Source organism: Pristis pectinata, chromosome 2 (assembly GCF_009764475.1).
Source record: "Pristis pectinata isolate sPriPec2 chromosome 2, sPriPec2.1.pri, whole genome shotgun sequence".
Classification (NCBI taxonomy): domain Eukaryota; kingdom Metazoa; phylum Chordata; class Chondrichthyes; order Rhinopristiformes; family Pristidae; genus Pristis; species Pristis pectinata.
Genome location: NC_067406.1, coordinates 127742698 through 127756368, shown reverse-complemented (window position 1 = coordinate 127756368; position 13671 = coordinate 127742698). Strand labels below are relative to the sequence as shown.

The window sequence follows — 13671 nt, the reverse complement described above, 5'->3', positions numbered from 1 at the left end:
GAATCCACAGTACTGGAGAGGAAGTAAAACACTCCTGATCACAAAGGACTGCCCAAGAGAGAGGGAGGAGAGGGGAAGGGCAGGTTCGAGATGACTTCATTTACTTGTTGCCAACTGACTTACATTAGTTTATCAAATAATGAAATAAATTGGTACTTCCCTGATCTCCTGAAAATTAGTTTACAACGGTGGAACTTTTAACCTTAAACTCCGACAGATAGATAAATAGATAGCGGCACACTTTGTTCGTTTGTCAGAAAACTTTTCAGGTTATAGAATTCTGCAGGCAAAATTCCACATGTGGAAACTGGCATATTTCTGCAGCAGTCTTTGAGAACAGTCGTTTGGAAATCTTTGGAAGGTGCTACAGAAATGGAAGCATACTCAACAGGCCACACAGCAAAGATGAAAGGAGAAATAGAATACATGGACCAGGACTTGCAAGGAAGTGCTGGCAGTTCCACACCAAACAGCCAGCAATTCTGACCCAAGTGCCACCAAAGTCAAGATTCCCACACAAAATGAGGTCCAGAACTTGTAGGCTGTTTTCTGCTGGTGATTATCCTGCTGTGCTCTGATATTCATGGTGGGGAATCTGCCTGATAAATGCACACCAGGTTAAACCTGGTGTAGCGACAGCAAGCCATCTCTGTTGAACTAAGAGGAACATCTATGAGGGAGCAAGGTAAATAAGGAAATTTACATTTTTAAAAAATTGAGTTGATTAAATGAAAATAAAAACTGCAGATGCTGCTTATGTGAAATAAAAACAGAACATGTTGGAAACAAGCAGCTTCTGTAGAAAGAGAATCAGACACCATTTCAGGACCACCACCCGTCAGTAGAGTTTAATTAAATGTCTCTAATTGCTTGAAATGCTTTTAAGTACATTGATGTTTTAACTTTGAAAAAATAAAAATATTTAAATTTATTAAATATTTAATACATTGATTTTTAATGTTTTTGGATTTTTTTGTTTGTTTCTGAATGTTGATAGCTTTTGGGAGCATTCAAAGTCCTTGACAGGTATGATATTTTTCTCTTAACCAGAAGTAAAGTTTTTCTTTCCCAGATGTTTCAAAGGTGAAGCTTGTTCTGGCCTGCTCACATGAAAGGGCACATCACGTAAAGCCCAAAGTCACACAGGCCCTCACCGTTTTGAATCAGAGTCAAAGGGAAGCCATTAGATATCACCAATTCATAAAATCTACCATGTAGGTCAGCAACTAGCATAGACAGCTTGCTGCTAGCAGCAAGTTCTGGATCAATATTCAGCCGATGAGTCAAAAGCAATATTCCACAGTTGCTGGAAACCTGAAATAAAACAAAGTGATGGAAATAACATATTTCAGGCTGATGGTCTGATTGTAACTTTCCATCATCCTGATGAAAGATCATCGATTTGAAATATTAACTCTGTTCCTCTCTTCACAGAAGATGCCTGACCTGTTGAGCGTTTCTAACATTTTTGGTTTAATTTCAGATTAATGACTTTTTAAAAATCAGAACTATTCTGTATGATTCAAAGATCAGTATGTCCAACTATTTTCAAATAGATATAAAAATACACTCGAAACACACAGCACATCCATCTGCATGTGAAAGAGGTGGATTAATAAATGGTTGCAAATGAAGGATATGCCCCTTAACTATTAAGCCATTTTACATAAAATTCCAGCATTTCTCTTGAGAGGATAAACATTCACAGGAGTTTTGTTTTCCCCCAAAAGAAGTGAAATGTGTGTATTCTGAAAGTGAAGAAAGGCATGGCTTATCATGAGATTATTTATAATATACCACACATACCTCAATTCTTTGTGGTTTTGCTCCAGTTCTAAATTCTGTTCTGTCACTGTTTTTATAAACTGCTGATTTGTCTGTTCAAAGGACAAAATGGTTTGTTCTTTTAGAATAATTGTTTCTAGGCACAGCAACCATTCTGTCACCAGAGCCAAACAGAAACAAGAACAGAACTAAATATGTGCTTTTAAAATGTTCTTAATATTGAAAGACTTTTTTTATTTTACACACACCATATGCATCATTGTACTGCCACTAGTCAACAATATGTTATCTTTATTCATCTTGAATAATATTGGTCTTCAGTGTTTTGGTCTATATCTACTTTTATTGCTACAAAAGAGAAATAATTTTATTTATAATAACAAAGAATACATACATATTGTGATTTTATGTATATAGGATGCACTAAAGTATTTCACATGCAACAGAGTCATTGCTTTTACAACAGTTATTGTTTTGTACACAAACATGATAGTCAACATGTGCAACCAAACTACACTAAGAGAAATGACCAAGGTATGGTCAACAGGATAGATTTTGAGAAGTGTTGCAAAAAATGGAAGAGATGGGAAAGAAAATTCCAGAGTCTAGACAGCCAAAGGTGTAGCCTCCAATGGTAAGGCAGAAGTTCAAGGGTGCAAGGAGGTCAGAATTGGATGAAGGCAAGCAATGTAATGGGAGGAATATGGAGAAATTTGATCACAGATGCGAATTGAGGCACAGGAAACTCAGGAGCCAATATACTACAACAAATACAGGGGTGAAATGCAAAGCAAATTGGTGTGTTAAGATATATATGCAGCAGAACTCTGGCCAAACACATGTTCATAGAAGGTAAACCAGGAGACCATTGGAGAGGTTGCCTGGAGCCCAGATTAGCATGGGTGAGCAGCAGATGGCTGAAGTCGGGCCAGAGTTAGGCAATGTTATGGAGTTGATGTAGGCAGTCTAGGTGAAGGAGAGGACATGGGATTCACATCCAGTTAAGAAGCTGAGGATATAAATAGTCTGATTTGGTCTGAGATAAGACTACAAAAGGGGAAGTAATGTCTAGCTAGGAAATCTGGACCAAAAACAATGTCCATTTTCTGAATGATTAGATGGAAGAAATTTCTACTAACATAGGAGAAGTGGAGGGGTCAAAACTGCAAGTGTTCTCAAATATTTTTGATATCCATTAAAACTATTAAAAGTTATTAAAAGGTAAAAAATAAAAGTTTGAAAAAATATTTAAGTTTTAATAAAATCAGCTAAAGAACATAAATAATTAAAAATATGAAAGTAAATTGATTAAAACATTCAATTAAAATGGAATAATTAAAATCTATCTAGCCCTTTGCTTTCTTATCCATGGCCTTACAATCCTCCTCAAATCCAAAGGGGTTAGAAGGCTGCATTGGGTTTAACCTGCCACACAAAACCAAGAGAATTTTCGCCATCTTAGTACAGAATCCCCACAGAGTTCAGCAGGGAGTGAACCAACAGATCTAACATTCAAATCTGTAGTTGAATGTATGCATAAGCCCTGAACTTCCTTTTATTTAAAATGGGTAAATGCTGACAGCTCGCTTTGAAACAATATGCAAGCAGAGAAACTAGAGAAAGATGCATGTTCAGGGCAGGGACAGGGAAGCATTTAATGGAATTTGGATTTGATGGATGAGGGGTATGATAAACTGGGGCAGAACTATCTGAACAGATGTTCTAAATCTTTGAGAAGTAAGTCCACAAGCACTTCATGAGGCAAAGGTAAAGAGACAGGGGAGAAGATTTTAAAGAGATGGTTAGTAGGGGTTGGCTTAATGGCACAGCAGTTAGATCAATTAGTACTGATAACTCAACTCCAGCAACTCAGGTTCGATACTGAACTCAGAGGGATTCTGTACGGAGTTTTCACGTTCTTGTTATGACTGAGTTTCCCCTGGGTGCTCTGGTTTCCTGCTGCATCCCAAAGATGTGCTGGTAGATTAATTGGCTACTGTAAATTATCCCACTGTGTAGGTTAGTGGCAACAGAATCAAAGGGGAATTGATGAGCACCTGAGACAGGGCTGCAGGGAACTAAGAAGGGGAACTGGGACTGATATCTTCTTCTGCTAGGAGCAGGCATGAATTTGATGGCCAACTGGCCTCTTCCTGCATCATAAGAACTAAGTAGAGGGAAAAAGAAGCTGGTGGTCATCTTGGCATTTCAGGATGACCCTGGAGTAGTAGGCAGTTTTGGAAGAGGACCTAACATTCCCAAGGTCTGCTCATGTGGTTCTGTGTCAAATGTTGTTTTAAAGCTCCTGTTAACATTTTATGTTATGACAGTCCAGAAGATGACAACTTGGCCTATCACATCTATGCCAGGGGAGCAATCCCTTTGGACCCATTCCCCTCTATTTCCCTGTACCCCAGCAGCTTATTCTCTGTCACATATGCCCGTCAACTTCTTTTTGTAAAGGGATAATTTACAGTAGACATTAAGGCCACCAGCATGTCTTTGAGATTGCGAGGAAACCCATGCAGTCATGGTAAAAACATGCAAACTATGCACAGATAGCAAGGTCAGGATTGAATCCAGTCCCCGAAGCTGATAATATTTTCTGAGAATGTTTTATTACTTCAAAGGTAATAAGTATATAAAATGTATTGACTTAAAGGCAATCATTTTACCACAGGGCCAAGAATAAAATTTGAGAAAAATAAATTACTGCATGAAAACTATTAAATTGGTAGATGAGATAAATTGATCCTCAAGTTCTCAGAATACAATTCATCAATTAAAAAATACATTACAACAAAATATTGCATGGAATTATTTTCCAAAGAGTTCATTATATGAAATCACATGTTGAGTTGGATATTCCATGAACATTTTACTTGTGTTTGCCTTACCATTTTCAATTTTTGATTAGTCATTTGAAGCTGCTGAGCAAGTTGTTGAAAGTGAGCCAACTGCTCCTGAAACAAAAATATCAAAAGAAGTTATGCTTCTACTGGTGGTTCCCAGAGTATGCAAGTTATTAAGAATTAGTTAACAAATACTTAAAAGTAAATCCTTTAACTCAGACTTCATGTGTTCTTCTAAATGAAGAAACTCACTCTGTACATTTCATCAGAAATAAAAATTTTCATTCAACCCTTATGAAACATTAAAATGTTAAGGATATCATACAGTCTGTTGCTGTTGGCCAAAGACATGATTCTGAGCTGCTGAGATGTGATCTTGGTATAGCTGCTGCACTTGATCTAAAGCTTGTGAAACTGATTGCCATAACTCCAAGGCGAGGTCTTTTTCCTAAAATACAAGAGAAGCCTGTTAGGAAAGTAATTTTCCATTAGCAAGTAAATCTAGAATGGCAGCAATTATGTACTGCAAATTCACTTTATGTAAAATGCATCATTCAGATCCAATCCTATATCACAGTGCTTTTGCTAATTCACTAATTTTACTGCTGATCATTAAAGTACTGTTATGATGTGAATGTTGAAAGTGAGCTCTTTAACGCCACACACTCCTCCAACAAAACAGTAAAATAAGCTACTAAAAATATAAAATATGAGCAAGAGTTTGATGGGGAGAAGCACAGAGAATACAAAATAAATTCTGACAAGCATTCATCTCATTTGCTGCTTGTGGCACTTAGTTGGGTATAAGTGGGTTGTTGTGCTTTGCTACATAACAGTGAGAATGCAAGGACTAGCTAGGGAATTACAGGCGAGTGAGCCTAACATCAGTGGTGGGAAATTTACTGGAGGGGATTCTGAGGGACAGGATCTACCAGCATTTCGAAAGTCAAATCAGGGCAGCGTGACTTTGTGCATGGGAAATTGTGTCCCAAAAATGTGATTTGAGTTTTTTTTTTTGAAGAGCTGACGAAGAGAATTAATGAAGGCAGGGCGGTAATGTTGTCTACATGGCCTTCATTAAGGTTCTCCATGGTAGGTTAGTCTGGCAGATTAAATCACAATGGATCCAGGGTGAGATAAACAATTGGATAAAAAATTGGCTTGGTGGATGGTGGCAGAGGGTAGTAGTGGAGGGTTGTTTTTCAGATTGGAAGCCTATGACCAGTGGTGTGCTGCAGGGATCAGTGCCAAACGCCTTCTTCACCACCCTGTCTGCCTGTGACACCGCTTTCAGGGAATTATGTACTTGTATTCCTCGGTTCCCTCTGTGCTATATATAACACTCCATGAAAGTCAAACTTTTGCAAAAATGTAACTGGTTTATTAGCGTTCAGTGTGGCATTTTCAATCTAATGGAATCATTACTCAATCTAGTCTTCATGATGCTCGAGTTTCCACGTGATTATACCCATATGCTACATCTTGCACTTTAGGCAGATTAACCTCTCAAAATTGTCATGGATGTTTTCTTTTTATTGAAACTTAAGAAGTTTGCCACTTTGTTGCTCATTGCTTACCTTATTGGCAAGCCGTAATTGTTCCTTCAGACTTTTCACCACTTCTCCTTCTGTAAAGTCAGCATCCCCAAAGCTTGCACCAGAAGGTAGAGATTCCAACTGTTTTTCAATGGTCTTCTGTAATTCTGCATGCAGTCTAGAGCAGAGACAATTAAATGGGCGAGTTAGAAAGTAGTGTAGTACTTAATTATTTCTTTAAATGTGAAATGTCTTTGTATAGTGAATTTGTTAGTAAGATTAAATTTAGTCAAAGTAAACTGAAGGTCTAAGTTCAGATCCATTTAACTACAATAATGTACTGAATGATTCAAGTAGACAGGAGCACCACTATGAGTTAAGCAGGTGATAATGTAATAACTAAACGGTCCGAGGTTCAGTCTACAGTTTACATTGGGTCGACTAACCTTGGCCAGATACTGAGTGGACAAGTGGCACAATAGAGAATGAGAGAATGGTTTCAGCGTTTGAACAAAGCCAAAATGTGAACAGTGCTAGAAAATGCACTTGCAAACATCAGCAACATGACCGAGATGCCCTTAACTATTAAATGGATCCTGACACCATTTTTCAAAGCTAATAATTCCCATCAAAACTCATTGAATGGCAGAACGATGGGTTGGGTGCCAGCACTTCCATGAAACCAAATGGGGAATAAGGTGGTTTTCACTGCTTGAGGGAAGGAAAGGCAACTGAAAACGTTGTCCTACAAGCCCAGGTTTGTTGAAATCTGTGTTTTGGGGTTGAAACTATTGCACTTGTGTTTACCTCATCCCATAGACCCTTTGAAAAAAAACTAAACCTATAATGCCAAGCACTATTTAAAGTTTCTATTTTAATCTGCACTAATTCAAAGTCAGACTATAGTTAACTTACTTTTCAATAATTCTAAACTGAAAAACAGGGTAATCTCACCTTTCATTTTCTCTTACAACAACTTCAAGCTTTAATTTCATCTCATTCATATGAATCTAATGTTAAAATGTAAAAGAAAATACGTTGCTGGAAAGTAGATGTATAAACTTTAAGGGATTAAGCAACTTTTAAAACAAAGTAAGGTGCAGGTTACCTGGTGACAATTCAATTGTTCATTCATGTTTTGCAACTGTTTATCATATTCTGCAATAAGAGGTGCCATAAGGCTATCAGAGAAAAGGGAAGGAAATAGAAAGAGAAAAAAAAATTGATATATGCTTAGAAACTCAGTAACTTCAAATGACAGGAATCATGAGACTTTATTAAATGAAGATTATGAGAAATGTACTGAATTGTTGGTAGTTATCAAAGCTTTAATACCATTATTCCCCTTTCATTTAAAAGCTCTGTTCTCCTTATGCGTACATTCTTGCTGCATCACAAAGCATTCCTGAGTAGATTTTAACAGCAAGGCATTGGAAATTATCACATCATTCAATTGACTTTAGAGAGTATAAAACTAAAACATTTTTAACTCTTTGATCATTCAGACAGAAGATGCAACCATCTGAATCACTCAACATTTTTCATTTTAAATATTGATAATTAAATTTAATAATCTCCAAATGTTTTAAAAATGCAAGTATGAAATTGTAGATTTGAAGAACATGTTTGCAATAACAAAAAAAAATCATATGGCGGGTGACGAATATGATGAACATAACCACCAACAGAATTTAGCAAAGTGACCCTTACCATTTGTCCATGAGCCAAGGTGCTGGAGGATCATGTTCTTTTAATTGCCTGACCTAACACAACAAAGAAAATACCACTAATATGTAACCTATTCAAAGCATCATCCATCATATAGTGAGCCTTCCCCAGTAGGACTCAAAAAGTCCCAGTTCTGATTTAATTTTCAAATTTGAGTTATTTCCTATTGAAAACAATAGCAGATTTGTTTTTTATAAGTTGACCTTCACTCAGCCAGCATGTCTGTTCTTAAGCTCATAGAAAATAGAAAGATTCAGCGCATAAACAAGCCCCTTGGCCCACTGGGTCCAACCTGACCACCCAAGTCATTGGAGCTGTAAAACAGCATCTCTACTAACCGTGCCACTGTGCTACCCACTAAGCTTGAGCCCATGAGCACTACCCCATTATTCCTTTTTTGCACTATTTGTTTATTTTTAGAAATTATAGTAATTTTTGTGTCTTACATTGTACTACTGCCACAAAACAACAAATTTCACGACACACATCAGTGATAATAAACCTGATTCTGAAGCTTAGGCCGAGTCTTAGTTTGCTGATTTCACTCCCAAAGAAATATTGAGTTCTGAAGGTTGAACAGAACACACTTGAAACTATAAATTGTAAATTGGAAAATAAGATGAACCCTTTTATACCCACTACAGATTAAGAGATTAAAAATTCTGTCAGACTGCATGATTGAGCTATAACATAAAACACATTTGGAAAATAATTATGGAAGACTCTGTACCTCATTAATAGCAGAGCTGGGCAGCTGCATTGCTTGGTACTGACTGAGCACAGCATTTAACCGCTGCACTATAGGAGACAAAATTGAACATGATACATGAAAAATTCCTTATTTTCGAACATGTTGCAAAAAGCATCTTTCTATTAGAAGCCAACAGAGGACATGCTAAATACAGGTTATAGCTGTGAACCACATTTCCCTTTGGGAAAAGCTTTTAACATTGTGAAGATGATCAATTGTCCAGAGGTAGAAAAGACATTTCCATCTGAGGGGATGGGGAATAGAACCTAGGAATTTTAACTGTAAGATATTTACTAATAAATCCGACAGGGAATTCAGGAAAAACTTCATTACCTACAGAGGTGAGAATATGGAACTCACTACCATAGGAGTAAGTACTGAAAATAGCATAGATACATTCAAGGGAAACACAGGTACACGATGAAAAAGGAGTAAAAGGGTTTGGTGGAGGGGTGGGAGAAGGATCATATGGAACATAAACACTGGCAAAATCCTGTTGAGTTAAATGGTCTTCTTCTGTGCAGTTCTACATAACACCACAAATTGTTGTCAATAAGAGTCCCCATCCTCTACCCATTCACCATCTCCAAGCATGGCAACTTCACAGTCTTATTTGTGTTTCAGCAGTAGTCTCTGGGCGAGAAAACAAGCAAATTCTGTGGAGAAACAAGGCAGCTCAGAAAACAACCTTGTGCTGCTCGTGTTTAACTCTGTACATGCAGCAGGCACCTTATAAATCAATTGTCAGATACGTTGTCAGATCTCTATGAAAATGGATATGCACTACCCACTGGTTCACCTTATCCACCACAGATGTACACTTATGAAAATAAATTAATCAGAGGAAACCTCTAAGAAATTATAAATCTACCCAAAAGTCTCTGGAAAACAATTCTGTTTATGAAGCCACCTTGTTGAACCACTTCAATCCTTCTGGTGAAGCTACTCCTACAATGCTATTAAATAGTGAGTTCCAGGATTTAAATCCAATGGGGACAGAACAGTGATACATTTCCAAGCCAGTCTGGAGTGCAACATAAAGAGGGGAACCTTTATCGTGATGCTCCTATGCACCTGCAGCCCTTATCTTTGCTGGTAGAAGTTATGTGTTTGAGAGATACTAGAGGAGTCCAGGCAAGACACAATACAAAGATGAAAGCGATGAATGTTTAGGGTAGCAGATGGCATGCTAATTAAATGAGCTGCTTTGTCCTGGGTGGTTTTGAGCTTCGAGTGTTGTTAGAGCTGCACTCATCCAGACAATTGGAAAGCATACCATCATGCTCCTGACTCATGCCTTGTAGGTGATGGAAAGACTGAGGTCTCAGAAAATATTCATCCAATGATGTTTGCAACACCACGGAGTGAGAAGTATGAATATTGCTTCCTATGCAATGGCTACATGCAACTTTTAATCCTTCAGGATAACTCCTCGCTGTGTTAATTCAGATTTATCCACTGGTGTTCTTTAAAACCTTACAGCAGATTTGCGTAACAAATGAGTATTCTAAAGCTGTTATACATTGTAACACAATTGTAAAATATGACTTGAAATTCCACTTTATTATTAGACTCTTAAAACAGAAGGATGGGTTACAACTAATTATAAACCTTCATGTATTCATTCATCAGATAATAGGTTTCTCTGAAGTAAATATTACACAATTGTTCTGAACACTATTCCACTGCTATGTAATATTTACCTTGATCTCTTAGAAAGTCTACTTCAGGAGTATCCATGTTCTTGGTTTTGTATATTTAAAAAAAACCAACCGTGGATGCCTCCAACTGATGTCTGAAAAAGATATCAGATTCAAGATAGAAAATTACAGTAAGCTGTAGGTTTGCATGTTAGTTTCATTCTCAATAAGCGTAGAACAAAAACAAGGTACTTATGCCAATGAATGCAAGTAGTCAGTTCTACTCCCTCCAATATCTCTGGAATTATATTTTTATTCATATTTATTGAATTCTCTTTTTAAAACAATTATTAATTCTTCATCCATCACCTTATCAGGTAATTCAGCCCAAATCCTAACCACTCATTGCATACACAAAAAAAATCACCTTTGTACCTATAAACCTTAGAGCTGTCTTCTAGTTATGAAGTTTCAGCAATAAGAAACACTTCTTCCGGAAGTCTAGCTTCTCAAAAAAATACATTCGAATTTCATTTGGCTATGGCACTATGAATATAACTTTCAAAGAAGAAAAGGATTCAGTCACATTTTATATGCTGTTTTCTGCATCAATCACGTCTTCTAAATCTGAAATTTAGTTGTGGCTACAGACTGTACTCTGCTTGCAAAATTAATCTGCGCTACATGCAGCAAAATCATTGTGTGTTTAGTGGAAGCAATTGAGGACTAATTTCTGCTTGTGTATTTTTGATTAGACAAGTCAGATCCAAGGGTCTATGCCTCCCTCTAGTGGCAATGCAGTGGAATCAAAGTCTCCAAATGTCAAACCACAAAAGAATCACTCATGGTTTAAGAATGTCACTTAACTGCAGATGCAATTCCATCCTGGCAATAAGACTAATGTATTTACAATAGGTTTAAGTAAAAAATTTCTGAGAGAAATTTTTTTAACATGACTACTTTCCTGAACTTGATATCGATTAGAATGGAAGTAGTATGCTCTGCTGGGAAAAAGCAGCCAAAATTTATGACCCATGTTACAACAAATGACATGAGATGGAGAAGGGTTGCAGTTAAATAAATAGAATTTTTGGAGGCAGGGTAAAGAGTAGGACCTCAAAAAGTTGGTAATTTGTGTTATTCTTAGTGCCACAACCAGTAAGTATAAAAACACCAGGTAAAAGTGTGCCTGGAGAATGCTTCAAAGAGTGGCTATAATGATCAAAGATAATGTTTAGGCACAGAAAACAACATCTGAAATAGCAAATAAGATAAAAGTGTTTGAGAAGAGAATAGTGTACTATTTTGTAATCCCTATTAAGTACTTGCAAACATGTAAAGAACGAAAGGAAGTGGTGGCTTTTCAGAAACAGGTTATTATTTATATGGAGGGAGAGGGATTACTAAGGTACTAAATGAGTACTTTGCATGGGAAAATGCTGTCAATATTTCAGTAAATGTAGAGAAAGTGGATGGAATAAAATTGGTTTAACAATTACTCAAAAGGCTGGCAGTGCTCAGAGTGGAAAGTCGCCCTATCCTACTGTTATGTGTTTTAAGTTACTGAGAAAAGTAAACTTAGAAATAACAGGAAGCCTCTAATTGCAATTTTTCAACCCTCCTCAATGATGAAAGAAAACCAGACAGTTGTAACTACTGCTTAGTTATTCTATTAAAAATGGTTGGCAGCCTTACGGAATATAACTATTGCACAAAATTGTTATTTGGAAATATTGGATTAATGAATAACACCCTGCTTGGATTTGTCAAAAACTGCACCTGACAAGCCTAACTGAGTGTTACCCCCAATGAAAATGTATTGATAAAGGTGGTGTGGTTGATGTGTGTATGGACTCAAGACATTTGATAAAGGATCATGGGTTTCAATTTTGCTAAAAAATACATGATTTGAAGTTGCAGTGACAGCATGGATAAAAGAAGTGGCAAACAGACATAAGGTGGATACACTTACTAAATTAAAAACAGAAAATGCTGGAAGCACTCAGCAGGTCAGGAAGCATCTGTGGAAAGAGAAATAGAGTTAACATTCATTCAGTTTCTCTTTCCCCAGGTGCTATCTGATCAGCTGAGTGCATCCAGCACTTCATTTTTTTTATTTCAGATTTCTAACATCTGCCATTTTTGATTTTCATTCTGGTATTGGTGACAAATTCTTCACCAGACTAGAGGGAAAGTATATAGTGGGATTGTCTAGGGTTAGACTTCAAGCCCATAGCTCTTTTCAAAACATCTAGGGCTCAGCCACTTATACTGTAATTTAAAATTATACAGATGGCCCAAAACTTGAAATTTGTAACCATATTCAGAGCTTAAGAAGAGTGCTACAAATAGTCATTAATAACAAATATACAGAATCTGAGTCAACTTATCATATTGCAAGGTAGAAATTAATACAGGGGCAGTAATTGAGCACTGCCAAAGTGCTTTTTTGCTTTTGTTCAATCTGGACAATAACATGAAATGGGGAGATCAAAACATTTCCGACACCTCTTTGATTTAACAAAACAATAGCATTTCCTGATGAAACCTAACAGCGCTTGTTTTGGTTGCTGTGGATTTTTTTTTGAATGTTGCTATGACTCAAAGCAAACACTTTGATGTACTACTTACTGCACATATCCCAAAGCAATCAACCAATTAAACTGGTCCAAATGAATGCAATGATGGAATGCTAGACACGGTAATTTAAAAAACCATTATAGCAACTATTTGTACTTTCATTCACCCAGTAAGAGCCAAACATAACTATGTAATAGCTAAAACAAACAAGTATCATCCAGATCTCAAAATGTATTGTATTTTTCAACAAATTTAATATTAATATAGTTTGAAATGGGATCTTACAAGTTAAGGTTTCAGTATTTAACAATCAGGGTTTTCACACCAAAATACAAACTATTGCCATGAAGCCAAAAATGAAGACTTTTTTTCAAAAAATCAACATATTAACAAATAGAATGAAAACTTATAATGGAAGCTGAAAACAAAACAGAAAAGCACTGAAGATGCATGCTAGCCAGCATTCTGAAAACAAAAAGAGGATTATATTTATACTTGAGGCATAAACCTTTAATTAGAACTGAAAGTTAAACATGCATTTTATAATGCATTACATCCATAAAATATTTTATCATACGCTATAGTTTTCTGTTATACAATTTGAAGATTACTTATACCATTAATTCAAGTAATCAATCCAAAATAGCATTTAAGAACTGAACACCCATTCTTTTCCAAAACAGGCACTTTTAATAAAGAGCAACAGTTAATCTCTCATGTTACTTTCTCCTTCGATTTAACTGATACTGATGGCTGACTTTGCATTTTCATACTTAATCACAATTTTAACAAAGGCTCTC

The 13671-nt window shown here is 36.5% G+C and overlaps 1 protein-coding gene across 3 annotated transcripts in view; it reads right to left on the bottom strand.

Moving 5' to 3' along the window:
- The window catches only part of sclt1 (sodium channel and clathrin linker 1), a 48331-nt gene that overhangs the window by 33324 nt on the left and 1336 nt on the right, over positions 1–13671 (bottom strand). The window contains exons 2-11 of one of the 3 annotated variants that reach the window (XM_052037586.1): positions 12264–12312; positions 10355–10446; positions 8631–8698; positions 7883–7935; positions 7281–7353; positions 7127–7182; positions 6215–6350; positions 4963–5085; positions 4683–4748; positions 1807–1877 (exon numbers count right to left, since the gene is read on the bottom strand). In XM_052037586.1, coding sequence (XP_051893546.1) covers positions 1807–1877; positions 4683–4748; positions 4963–5085; positions 6215–6350; positions 7127–7182; positions 7281–7353; positions 7883–7935; positions 8631–8698; positions 10355–10391 — 683 coding nt within the window. In that variant the 5' untranslated portion in view covers positions 10392–10446; positions 12264–12312. Of the gene's footprint in view, positions 1–1806; positions 1878–4682; positions 4749–4962; positions 5086–6214; positions 6351–7126; positions 7183–7280; positions 7354–7882; positions 7936–8630; positions 8699–10354; positions 10447–12263; positions 12313–13671 lie in introns of those variants that run through there. The other 2 variants (XM_052037579.1, XM_052037595.1) reach the window with 2 other exon arrangements.